Source organism: Mastomys coucha, unplaced genomic scaffold (assembly GCF_008632895.1).
Source record: "Mastomys coucha isolate ucsf_1 unplaced genomic scaffold, UCSF_Mcou_1 pScaffold23, whole genome shotgun sequence".
In the NCBI taxonomy this organism is placed as follows: domain Eukaryota; kingdom Metazoa; phylum Chordata; class Mammalia; order Rodentia; family Muridae; genus Mastomys; species Mastomys coucha.
The window spans coordinates 99,920,646-99,934,263 of NW_022196906.1; the positions used below are offsets into that span (position 1 = coordinate 99,920,646).

The 13,618-nt window shown below is 51.6% G+C and overlaps 1 protein-coding gene across 1 annotated transcript; it reads left to right on the forward strand.

The window, feature by feature from the left end:
* The first annotated feature begins 988 nt into the window (after positions 1-988).
* Twf2 (twinfilin actin binding protein 2) lies at positions 989-13,109 on the forward strand. Its single transcript, XM_031344384.1, has 9 exons — positions 989-1,168; positions 4,586-4,663; positions 9,192-9,370; positions 9,745-9,840; positions 10,426-10,530; positions 10,632-10,757; positions 11,801-11,951; positions 12,071-12,192; positions 12,553-13,109. Exons 1-9 carry the CDS (start codon positions 1,144-1,146, stop codon positions 12,718-12,720), a joined length of 1,050 nt encoding a protein of 349 aa, XP_031200244.1. The 5' UTR covers positions 989-1,143; the 3' UTR covers positions 12,721-13,109.
* Positions 13,110-13,618: the final 509 nt, after the last annotated feature.

Genomic DNA, 13,618 nt, shown 5'->3' on the forward strand with positions numbered 1-13,618 from the left:
TCAGAAATCTGCTTGCCTCTGCCTCCCAAGTGCTGGGATTAAAGGCGTGTGCCACCACTGCCCAGCAAATTTATCTATTTTTTTTTTAAGTTTTTATTTATTTCAGTATATATATATATATATATTTGGCGTGTGTCTGGGTGTTTGGTGCGTATGTATCTATGTGCACCATGTCTGTGTCTAATCCCAGGAAGCCAGAAGAAGGAGTTGTTGTAACATGTGGGTGCTGGGAACCAAACTTGAGTCCGATGCAAGAGCAGCTAGTGCTCTTAACCACTGAGCCCTCTGTTCAGTCCCATTCATCTATTTTTTAATGACCTAGGCCCAGGACTGGAGAGGTGGTTCTGTAGTTAAAGAGTACTAGCTGCTATTCGGGGTCGTTAGTAAGAGCAGTAGAAAGGGCTGCTGGGGATGGAGACAAGGTCACTAGGAACTGGGAAGTTCCTCAGACTGACTTCCAGTCCTTCAACCACTGGGTCATACTCAGCACATGCACCTTCTTTTTGGAAAACTTTCCTCAGCTCTGCTAGGTCACCTCGGTCTCTCCTTCCGTATTCCACCCAAAATTCACTTCGTCCTATGGCCATTCACTTTCTCAGCGTTGGGCTCCAGCCACCACAGACACCTTATGACTGGTAGATCAGCACACACACACACACACACACACATTCACGACCACACACGGGCGCGTGCCCACCTACACTGAGATTCCCCTCACCATCACAAACGGGTACGCCTGGATCAGCCCGCACTCTCAAACCTCCTCGGTCTCAAGCACACAGTCCCTCCCACGTCCAAGTGCGGATCCGCCCACAGACCTCCAGAATCGTGGCCTACAAGTGACCACCTACACATCCCTCCGGGTCCCTTCTGGGCCATGAAGGTGATAGCGGCCCAGCATTGGGCCATCCGGACCCCGACGCCCGCTGCGCGCACGCGCGGCACCAATGCCCGCCTCTGCCGGCCTCGCCCTCCGGGGGCGGGGCGCGCTGGGGGCGGGTCCTGCGGCACCGCCCGGGAAGCTGCGCGAGGCTCGGCGCCGTCGCCACATCCTCCAGAGCTCTGGGTCCAGGCGAGCTGAGTCGAGCCGGGCCAGGACCAAGCAGAGAGCTACGACGGCACGGGCGAGCCGAACGCTGAGCCATGGCGCACCAGACTGGCATCCACGGTGAGAGCGGATGGGGCGCGGACAGGGGCTCCGCCGCGCCGGTTCTCCGCGCTAGGTCCCTTCATCCTTCTCTTCCTTATACCCTCCGGGGAAGCTTCCTGTTCTCTTTTGCAGCTGTGAGTCCCTGGGATGGACACGTCTTGAGGGAGAACAGACTGCTGTACATAGCCGGGAGTGGGTGCACATGGATGCACACAGCGAGGGTGGAAGTATCTTGTGTACCCAACTGGGGGCGGATGTGCCTGTGTATACTGGTCTGGGTATTTTTGTTCTTGTCTGGAGGTGGGGTATACCCGGATGTGCACATCTGGAAAAGTGTACATGCATGTGCACATGTTCTCTGTATACAGTCCTGTGTGTGCACATCTGGATGAGACTTGGTTATGCCTGTCCAGGCTTCTTCGTGTGCATGCACTAGTGGCTGGTTTTGGACACTCTAGGTTCCATCTCAGACATCAGTGTTTCCTGGCAGCATGCACACAAACTGTGGGTGTCTGCATGTGTGCACAGTTCAGGCCCATCTCAATATGTGTGTGTTAGCACGGGTGCTTGCATGGGTGCCTTATGACTGACATGGACTTGTGTGTATTCGTGGGGAGGGTCGCCTGACCTTTTCTCCTTTCGGGACCCTATACTCTTGCAGACTAGGTTGGACAGATGATGGGATCGAGTCCTCCTTCTTAAATAGAATGGGGAGAGTTGCACATCTGACCTTGGCCTCTGACTTCTTCCGTTTTCCATTGTGATCTCTCTCTGCTCCAGCCAAGCCTGCAAAGTCCCCACTTCAAGCTGGAAGCAGGGGAAAGGGTCAGGATTCAGACTTTATAGGGGAGCTCCTGCCTCCACCCTCATCTACAGGAAACTTCTACAGCCCAGGGTGTGACACCCCTACTCCCCTCCAGGGCCCCAGTTTCCTCCTTGGAGAGACTTGAGAAAGAAGCAATAGCTGGGAGCCAGGTATTTTGGCCCTACCTGGTCTCAGTGTCCCCATCTGTTATGGACCTGGAAGGGCTGCATCCCTGGCCAGTAGGGAAGGCTGGGCTGCTTGCCCAGACAGCTTGTTGGTTTGGCCACCAGCCACTCCTACCACCACATTATGATCCCCTGACCAGGGCTACCACCATCGACCAACCTGACTACCGGAATCCCTGCCTGCGGTTGTGGCTCCTTGGTGGATGGACAAGCCAAGAGGTTTTCCCTGGCCCTGCCCCCATCCCCATCCTGTTTACCCTGAGCATACAGGGACCTGGATCAAGCCTGGTCACCCATGGGTGGACCAGCCTCTCCTGGAGATGGAGGAGTAGGTTTCTTGAGTCAGCCCCAAAGTGGGGAAGTGTCAGGGTAAATTGCTGCCTGGCTTGTCTCTTCCTTCCTGTTTGTCTGGGGTGAGCTGCTGCCTCCAAGTGGGAGAAGGTGCTATGAAGTTACCCCCACCCCCACCCCCAATCCCCCACATGCACACACTGTTTACAGACCCTGTGGCTGAGACTCTGCCCTATCCCTTCATCCCCTATGAAGTGAGACAGGCCTGCCCAGGGGAATTTCCCCATCTCCTCCTGCCTGTGAAGATGTACACCTTCTTTTGGGTCTGCTGGAAGTGCAAGAAAGACCACTCTGGAGGATCAGGTGCCAGCCTTGGCCTGGCCATAGGAGTAGGCCTGTTGACCTCAGGGTGGGGCCCAAGGGAGACAGTAACCTGAGGCTCACTAGAGTTGGAGGTGGGCAAGGTGGGGGCGGGGAGGCATGAATCTTTGATGAGGGAGGCTCAGATGTCCCAGGCCTGGCCTCTAGATTATTGATGGTGACTGGGGAGGCATTGGGGTGGGGTAGGAAGAGATGTCACTTTCCCTGCTGGCTTGTCAGTTTGCCCTGGTAACAGTAGAAGGGGCTTGTCAGCTTCCCCCTCTGGGGAGTCTCTTGGCCTCTCTCTCAAGGTCTAGACAGGTAGGAGGAGCAATAAAACACAGCTCTCTTTAGATTAGGAAAAAAAAAAAAATGCCAGCCAAGTCCAGTTCCTCAGCTCTTTCTCCCATTTACTCCTCACCACGGGCCTTTGAGTTTGAGGGAATTAGCTGTGTTTTAAAGATGAGGTGGAGGTACAGAGAGGTCAGAGGTCACATAGCTAAGGGGAGCTGGGGCCCCAAAGATCAGGCTTAAAGCTTCAGGCATATCTGCTCCTGGTTAATCTGTTGTGCATACCCAGTGGGGCTGTGTCCCCTTGTGCCCAGTGCTGAGCCATGCTTCTCTCCCCAAAGCTTGCTAGGCTCAGTTAGGCCCCTGGCCACACAGTGACCTCCATACCTAAGGTTCAAGCATAAGGTCACCCTGCAAGGAAAAAGAAGCCCCTTAGGACAGACTAAGAGTTTGTTTACCTAAAGCCCCTCCACCCCACCTCTAAGCTGCCCAATCCAAGGCCTATAAATACTCTGTGATCTCAGTTCTCCAACTGTGTTCCTGCCGGGGTTCTCCTGACCCCTGGCAGCCCCAAGGTCACCCTTACCCAGAGGCTCCAAGCAGGTCCCTTACACACTTGGACTGTGTCTCCCCTCTCTAGCACCACTAGTGGAGCTGCGATGACTCATGGTCCTCTAGCTCTGGCCATGGTCCTCGCCTTGGCACCATGTCCTTGGTCATTAGTCACCTTCCATCTCTGATGCCCAAATTTCAAGATGGAATCCTCTTCCTAAGCAGCCTTCCTTCCCGCCCGGGGGCTGAGGCTTTACTGCCTCATACAGGGTCGGGTTAGGGCTTGAACCCTGAGTGCATTCATGTGACACGCAAATTTATGTCTCTGTCTCTATATTCTGTTTATCTTGCCTGTACGCATGGTGTAGGCATACTCTACAGCTACGTCTGCTGCCTGTATGTGTGTTGGCAATCCAGGATTGTATCTGTGCATGCGTGTATGTGTGTGTATGAGTGTGTGTGTGTGTGTGTGTGTGCATGTACTTGTACATGCTTTTGTGTGTGGATGTATATGTGTGTGTGTGTGTGTGTGTGTGTGTGTGTGTCTTTGAATCTCTAAGTGAGATTCAATCTACTTACATTGACCAGCTAAGTGGGTGTTGAGTCACTGCTGGATCATCCTAGTGTCCAGGGACAAGTAGGTGTCCTTCATTCTGGCAAGCCTGGCTTGTCTTAGAAACCGGTCCATCTTCAAGTGGGCTGTCCCATTCCTGCCTGTCCTTCCTGTCATTAGAGCTGTCCCAGCCAGCAGGCCACCGCCTGCCACTCCTGCTAGCTAAATTTGGGAGCTTATGTTCAGTGGCCGTCTCAGGTTCCCAGTCACATGCGGAAACCATATTTAACCAGCCTCCCAGCCTGGCCACCAGACCCCACAAGACACCAGCAGACCCAAACTCTTCCCTGCCCACTCTGCCTGCTCACCAACAACAACTATGTTTCTTGTGCTTATAGCCACTGAAGAGCTAAAGGAATTCTTTGCCAAGGCCCGGGCTGGCTCCATCCGACTTATCAAAGTCATCATTGAGGACGGTGAGTGTCCCCCACTGGCTGGAGCATGGGATGGAGGCAGAACCCAGTCACTTCTAGGGCTAAGAGAGATGGGTATCCACTTCCTTCCAGCCCTTCTCAGTCCTCAGTTTCACAGAGGGGCCTCATTGGAGTCCTGCAGGTGGGGGTGGTGGCACCCTGTTGTACAGAGTCCTGTCCTGTAGTTCTTTCTGTCAGACCTCAGCGTGAGTCTGTGTGGCTTTTGAGATGAGCCTTGTCAGAGTGCTGGGCTAGGTAGGTGGTAGGGGCCCAGTGAGCCCTATTATATGTATGGTGTGTGTATTGTGAGGGTAGGGGGGAGGGGAGGTTGGTTTTTCGAGACGGTTTCTCTGTGTAGCCCTGGCTGTCCTGGAACTCACTCTGTAGACCAAGCTGGCCTCGAAATCAGAAATCCGCCTGCCTCTGCCTCCCAAGTGCTGGGATTAAAGGCGTGTGCCACCACCACCGGGTTTGTGTGTGTGTTATATGTGTGTAGTGTGTGTTATGTGTGTGGTGTGTGTATGTGTGTATTATGTGTGTGTTATATGTGTGTGGAGTGTTTGTGTGTGTTGTGTGTGGTGGGTTTGTGTATGTAGTGTGTGTGTGTGTTATATGTGTTTGGTATGTGTGTGGGTCATATATGTGTGTGGTAAGTGTGTATGTATGTGGTGTGTGTTGTATGTGTGTGGTGTGTGTGTGTATGTGTGGTGTGTGTGTGTATGTGATATGTGTGCATATATGTGTGTATGTATGTGGTGTGTGTTGTATGTATGTGGTATGTGTGTATATCATGTATGTGTGTGGTATGTGGTGAGTGTGTATGATTATGATGTGTTGTACGTATGGTGTGTGTATGTGTGTGTGTGGTAAGTGTGTATATGTGTGATATGTGTGTATGGATGTGGTATAGGGTGTGTGTATATTGTATGTGTGGTGTGTGTATATATATGTGCTGTGTGGTGTGTGTGTGATAAGTGTGTTGATGTGTGGTATATGTGTGTGGATGTGGTATGGGATGTGTGTGTATGTATTGTATGTGTGGTGTGTGTATATATATGTGCTGTGTGGTGTGTGTGTGTGTGTATTATATGTGTAGTGTGTATATATATGTGCTGTGTAGTGTGTGTGTGTATTGTATGTGTTGTGTATGTATATATATGTGCTGTGTGGTGTGTGTGAGTATGTATTGTATGTGTGGTGTGTGTATATATATGTGCTGTGTGGTGTGTGTGTGTATTGTATGTGTTGTGTATGTATATATATGTGCTGTGTGGTGTGTGTGTATTGTATGTGTAGTGTGTATATATATATATATGTGCTGTATGGTATGTGTGTGTATAGTGTGTGTGTAGTGTGTGTATATATATGTGCTGTGTGGTATGTGTGTGTGTGTGTGTATTGTATGTATAATGTGGGTATATATATATGTGCTGTGGTGTATGTGTGTGTGTGTATGTTTTGTGTGTATGTGTGTGTGGTCAGCAGTGGGCCTGGCTGGGCCTAGTTGGCTGCTGGCTGTAGGAGGACTGAGATGCCCATGTTGCCATGGTAGATGTCCCCAGAATGGGAACAGAGAACTTAAGTCTTACTCATTCTTGGAGCAGGATAGAGTGACTCCATGTCCGACAGGACCTTGAGCTGACCCTGGGTTCTTACTGGGCAATATGAGGGTGTGCGACTTGAGCCAAGGCTGGAAGTAGAAATATTCAAGAAGCCAGAGGATCCATCCGAGTCTGAATTAGGGGTGAAGAGACAAGGGGTCCCTCTCTCCTCTACCAGTGACTGCCCCATCAGAGAGTAGTACAGAGTCTGGGGGTAGGTGTGGTGTGTGTGGTGTGGGCCAGCCCCTCCAAGGATCCTTCAGCCTTCCCAGGAGTCATGCTGTCACGAGCCCCTTGGCACTAGACTCCCTGAGTGAGCCTAGTGTCTTGTTTACTTTACCAGGGCCTGCCAGACTCAAAATCCACCACAGGCTTTAGGGCCACAGCTAAGCTGGGTCTTGTCCAGGCTCCTCAAATCCAGATGTCCTCAGAGGCTGGGTAGGGGTCCTTATGGGAGGTGATGACTAGAGGTCACCTGGGGCTCCGTACCCTTAAAGAGACAGTTGAGCTCACTTGGCCCCCACTTTCAATCCTGCCTGTTAACCTCCCATTGCTACTCTTGGAGATGACCCAGATTCAGTTTCCTGCATCTATTGATCTAGTGCTTCACAGTTCTAGGGGATCCAACGCCACCTTCTGACCTCCGTGGGTACTAGACACAAACACGATGCACATATGTAAACCTAGGCAAAACACTCATAGAATAAGTAAATAAAAACTCTTAAAAACATGAACAATAAAGTAAACAATACTGACAGCTTTCAACCTTCTTCCCAACTTCAGCAGCCTAGAGCTGCCACCTTTCAACCCTGATTCCCATCTGAGTTCTGAGTGGGCAGGGAAGGAGGCCGAGGCCAGCAGAGTTGGTGAGACTGGTGGCTTTGCATGTGGAGTCTCAGGCAGCAAGATTATTTACCCTGTCAAAAGGGCCTGGTGACGGGCTGGCGAGATGGCTCAGTGGGTAAGAGCACGGACTGCTCTTCCAAAGGTCCTGAGTTCAAATCCCAGCCAGCCACATGGTGGCTCACAACCATCCATAATGAGATCTGATACCCTCTTCTGGTGTGTCAGAAGTTAGCTACAGTGTACTTTTGTATAATAATAAATGAACCTTTGGGCCGGAGCAAGCAGGGACTGAGGGAGCAGGACTGATCAGAGCAAGCAGGGTTGACCAGAGCAAGCAGAGGTCCTAAAAATTCATTCCCCAACAACCACATGAAGGCTCACAACCATCTGTACAGCTACAGTGTACTCACATACATAAAATAAAAGGGCCCGGTGAAGTGTTAACCTCGCATGGCCCACCTGGGATCATTATTTTACCCAGTTCTTCCTCTGGGTTGGGCTGTGTGACCAAGGACATGTATGGTGTCTAGATGAGGTCTCAGCCTGGGACTGTGGTTGGATGACCTGCTTGGCCAGAGACATGGTAGGCCTGTAAGGTCCAGGCTGGCCAGCAAGATGACTCAGGTAAAAGTATTTGCTGCCCAAACCTAACAAGCTCAGTTGAGTCTCTGGAACTTACAGTGGAGTAAGTCCTGAAAGCTGTCTACTGACTTAAGCATATACACTCTGGTATGCATGTGCCCATAGTTATATGTCATACACACACTGATGATGATAATAATAATAATATTGGTTGTTAGCTAAACCAAGTGACATACTTCTGTATTTCCACAAGGGTCTAGGATTGTAGCTCAGTTGGTAGAGTGCTTGCCTAGTGTGCACAAGGCCCTAGGTTTGATCCTTAGCACTTCATAAAATAGAATTAGGGGGCTGGAGAGATGGTCCAGCGGGTAAGAGGACTGACTGCTCTTCCAGAGGTCCTGAATTCAAATCCCAGCAACCACATGGTGGCTCACAACCATCTGTAATGGGATATGATGCCCTCTTCTGGGGTGTCTGAAGATAGCTGCAGTGTACTTACATATAATAAATACATCTTTTTTTTTTTTTTTGGTTTTTCGAGACAGGGTTTCTCTGTGTAGCCCTGGCTGTCCTTGAACTCACTCTGTAGACCAGGCTGGCCTCGAACTCAGAAATCTGCCTGTCTCTGCCTCCCAAGTGCTGGGATTAAAGGTGTGTGCCACTACCATCCAGCAGTAACTACATCTTTTAAAAAAATCTAAAAAGAGAGAGAGAGAGAAAGAAGGAAAGAAAGAAAGAGGAATTAGTTGTACATGACTGGAACGTCAGCATTTAGGAGGTAGAGATCTAAGGATCAGAAGTTCAAGGTCATCCTCTAGCATAGTTCTAGGCCTGTCTGGACAGCATGAGATCCTGTCTCAGATAACAAGCAAAGCAAGCAAGCAAAAGAAAAGCAGAAGCTGGCATGATGGGGCAGACACGTAATCCCAAGCCCTCAAGAGGCTGATGGAGGAAGAGCATGAGTTCAGCATCAACTGTGGCCATAAAAAAAATAGTTGACTACTATTGCTTTTTTACTTTGGGGTAGAAGGCTGAAGCTGGGGGTGGCAGCCTCTTGCTTAGCACTTTGTCCTGAGAGTGGCATGATGTAGCCAGGCGCTGAGTGAGCTGAGAGCAGGAAGTCGTACACAGTTAAGATTGTACAGTGCAGCTTCCTGTGTAGGAGTTCCTTGAGAGGGCCACATTGTTGCTGGCAGTGAGCACACAGCTGGGTTCCTTTGTGTGCTTGAGTGTGCACAAATGCGTGAGCGTGCATGAATACAAGCATTTGCAGGTGTGGGGGTCTACAGAGGAAGCCACCCATAGCTGGCACACATGGCACAGTTCATTGATTCATATCCATCCCTCTGCAATTCAGCTTCATACTTTGGGGATTTGAAGGGTCACGGGCAAGTGGGTTGAAGTGGCCAGTAACTCAGAAAGCTACATTCAGAGAACAGAGGTCCACGGACAGAGGAGGAGGTGGGATGTGCCACATGGGCTCACCCGGCCTCTGCCCCCAGAGCAGCTCGTGCTGGGTGCCTCGCAGGAGCCAGTGGGACGCTGGGACCAGGACTACGATAGGGCTGTGCTGCCGCTGCTAGATGCCCAAGAGCCCTGCTACCTCCTCTTCCGACTTGATTCGCAGAATGCTCAGGGTTTCGAGTGGCTTTTCCTGGCCTGGTCACCTGACAATTCACCTGTAAGTCTCTAGGGATCGTTGCTCATCACCCTGCTCCGGGGCTGGTGGGAAGTGGGGAGAACAGATGAGAAACTCTGGCCCAAGAAAGTAAGGGAAAGAATGATAGGTTCTGCCCCAAACCCTTGTGGTGGGAGCTTGGGCTTCCTAAGATCCCTTTCTGTTCAGTCAGCCTGACTCCTCGCTGAGTTTAGCCTGGGTGGAGGCTCCCCCTGCTGGCTAAAGCTGTCACAGACAGCTTCGCTGCGCCCCCTAGTGGGGAGCCTGAGCCCAGTGAGATGACCTGCTTCCCTGCCCTGCCTCCCTCTTCCCGGGCTCCAGTTGGCTCCTGAAGCAGCTGCTTGGCCCATAGGTCCTCACAGTTTGCCCCATCTCAGGTGCGGCTGAAGATGCTGTATGCAGCCACACGCGCCACAGTGAAGAAGGAGTTTGGTGGTGGACACATCAAGGATGAGCTCTTTGGGACAGTAAAGGTTAGTCAACGCAAGCCAAAATGAAGAATGGGGACCAAGAGGGTGAGGGGTCACGGAGCAACTCAGTGCCAGGCTCAGAGTGATATAGGAGGGCTCAGCACAGGGATGTACCATAGTTGATACAGGTTTTGCCTAGCATGCACGAAATCCTGGTTTGACTCCCAGCACTGGGGAAGTGGAGATGCGAAGATTGGCAGTTCATGGTCACTGTTGGCAGTGTAACGAGTTTGAGGCAGCTTGAGGGCTACATAAGATTCTGTCTCAAAAAGAAGAAATGGGAGGGGCTGGTGAGATGGCTCGGCGGGTAAGAGCACTGACTGCTCTTCCAGAGGTCCTGAGTTCAAATCCCAGCAACCACGTGGTGGCTCACAACCATCCGAAGGTGGCGCCCTCTTCTGGAGTGTATGAGGACAGCTACTGTGTACTTACATATAATAAATAAATAAATCTTTTTTAAAAAAAGAAAGAAAGAAAGAAAGGGAGGATGGGGAGTCTGGGAGCTGCGGGCTGAGATACGCAGCAGGCTTCTGCCTGCCTGCCTGCCTGCCTGGGGTAGCCACTTACACCTCTGCCCCTGCTCCACAGGATGACCTCTCCTTGGCTGGGTACCACAAGCACCTGTCATCCTGTGCTGCACCTGCCCCACTGACTTCAGCTGAGAGAGAGCTCCAGCAGATCCGAATCAATGAGGTGCGTGTACGGGACGATGTGGGCTGAGAGACCCTAAACGTGGTAGGCTACAACTGGCTGTGGATAGATAAAGCTTTTCTCCGTGGCTGCCCCAACCCCAGGTGAAGACCGAGATCAGCGTGGAAAGTAAACACCAGACGCTGCAGGGCCTGGCCTTCCCCCTGCAGCCCGAGGCCCAGCGGGCACTTCAGCAACTCAAGCAGAAGACGGTCAACTATATCCAGCTGGTGGGTACACAGTCATGCCCAGCACACACAGGCCAGGCACTGTGGGCCCCTTCTGTTTCCTGCTTATATGTATTTGCAAATGGACACAGAGCCCTGTTTCCGTCTCCTCGGCTGTTCTGCTAACCCACATCGTTCTTAGACTTGGAATGTAGCTTGGTTGGAGGAATACTTGCCTGGCATATACCAGGCGCTGTATTCGATTTTCAGCAGCAGCACAGAAAACTGGGTGTGTGGCACATACCTGTAATCTCTGCATTCTAGAGACAGAGGCTGGAGGGTCAGAAACTCAAAGCCATCCATACATAGTATATTCAAGATCAACTTAATCTATACCAGGTCCCATTTTGATTTTTTTCTTTTTAAAAAAAAATTTTTTTAAACTATGCATGATTGTGCATGCCTTTAATCCCAGCACTCAAGAGGCAGAAGCAGGAGGATCTTTGAGTTCAAGGCCAGCCTGGTCTGCAGAGTGAGTTCCAGGACAGCCAGGACTACACAGAGAAGTCCTGTCTTGGAAAAAAAAAAAAAAGAACATTAAAGAGAACATACTATTTTCTCTTCTCTGCCTGGACCACACTAGGTACCCTGTAAGGATGTGGCCCTGTACGCCTTTACGACAGATAGACACCCTGGTTTACACTGGCCCTCAGGACTGACTCTGTCCTATCCCAGAGTTCCTCTATAGCTCCTTTGATTTATCTCTTTCCCAGGTAGAGTCCTTCTGTTCTGTCTGCCCTTCCAAACAGTTTCCTGGGGCTTTGCCTCTGCCAGTCGACCTATGGCAGTACCTTGCTGAGGTCGGGGCGATCCCCACGCCACCTCAGACAGGAATCTAAGTGGGAGCTTCTTTTTTTTTTTAGCAGAATCCTCAAAGGGGCAGAGTTGGGGGGCCAGACCTGGAAGGACTCTTTAGAATAAACCCTGCAGCCCGAGGTCCAGCCTTGAGAAGGGGACCCCAGAGAGAGGGACCCCAAACCCTCTAGCCCACTCAACAATCCTGCTTCCTAAATGGGTACCCTCATACCTCCCCTGCTCCTACTCAGAAGCTGGACCTGGAACGGGAGACCATCGAGCTGGTACACACGGAACCCACAAATGTGGCCCAGCTGCCCTCACGGGTACCCCGAGATGCTGCCCGCTACCACTTCTTCCTGTACAAGCATACACATGAGGGTGACTCCCTTGAATCTGTGGGTGAGTAGCTATGACAGAGACTGGGTAGGGAGCAGCAATGACAAGCCACTGCTTAGGCTTGCTATGGGAGGTCTGCAGGTGGCCTAGCCTACATCAACTTACCGCCTCATCCCCTACAGTGTTCATCTACTCCATGCCGGGGTACAAGTGCAGCATTAAGGAGCGCATGCTCTACTCCAGCTGCAAGAGCCGCCTCCTTGACTCCGTAGAACAAGACTTCCAGCTGGAGATAGCTAAGAAGGTACAGCCTGTCCCCAGGGTCCCATCACCCCACTCTCCATGTGGGGCACTGGAGTCCTACATCCATGCCAAGACTCACTGCCGCAATATTGGATGGGTGGAAAGCCCAAGGTCCAGGATAGCCCAAGGCACACATAAGCCCAAGCCTTGGCCTCCTTGCCACCTCTCTTTCCTAGGTCTGGTGGGGAGAGGGCTAGGAGAAAGTGACTCATGCCAGCAGGGTAACAGACCCTGCGTTGTAGATCCTGTGGTAGCCTAAGAGAAGACAGATTTCACTGGTGACACCAGAAAAGGGGTTTCCCCAAGAGCGGTATGCGTTGGGCCTTTGTTATAGTGGTGACTTCTGTCTTGACCCATGCAGATTGAGATCGGTGATGGAGCAGAGCTGACAGCCGAGTTCCTCTATGATGAGGTACATCCCAAGCAGCATGCCTTCAAACAGGCATTCGCCAAGCCCAAAGGCCCCGGGGGCAAACGGGGTCACAAGCGCCTCATCCGGGGCCCCGGGGAGAACGGGGAAGACAGCTAGGTGTCTGGACTGGGAAAGGGCCGGGCACGTGGACTGCAGGGTTGCCATCCTGCCACCCCTGGACTTCCTTCCTCCCCAGCCTGGGCTCTAAGGAATTGCTTCCTATGGGACAGGAGGGCATGTGGCTGAACACTTTGCTACTTCTGAGGGCCTCTGGACTGGCACTTGGTGACCTTGCCCTGTCACTGTCCCTGCCTCTCATCTGTGTGCACAGGGTGGCTGGGGAACCTCGCCCTGGCACAAACCTAGCCTCCAGAAGATCTCATGCTGTGGTTCCAGCCCAGTCCAAAAGCCTTTGGCTACAGTGGGTGGGGACCCAGGGGCCAGATGTCACAGGAAGGGATGGTTGGATGCTGTATTTTGTAAAGAATAAAATATTTTTAAATCAATACTGAGCTTGACCCTGGGAATTGGGGGTGTCTTCCCCTGCTCAGAGGGGCTTTGGTGGCCTCCTGGCCTCTGGTGTGGGGTAGATGCTCCGAGTGTAAACACAGAAGCCCTGCCCATGAGGTTATGGAGATCTGGGTGTCTCTGTTTCCTGTGGTTACTGTGACAAGTTACTGGGTGGCTTAAAAAAGTGGTAGTCTGAGCCCAGCCTGAGCAGCAAAACACCCTGTGTCAAAGACGCAAAAGAAAATGTTGCAGATTTATTCTTACAGATCGTGAGGCCATGGTGCACACAGAGCTGGCTCGTGGCAGAGTTAGCCGTGCTCTTAACTCCGAACTAGAAGAACCAGATTCTGTTAATCTCGGCTTCCATGGGCTCATACCTCAGTCTGGGTCAGATTTCTCCATCTCCTCCTCCTCCTCCTCCTCCTCCTCCCTCCTCTTCGTCTTCCTCCTCTTCCTCTTCTTCCTCTTCTTCCACTTCTTCTTTTTCTTCCACTTCTTCCTCTTT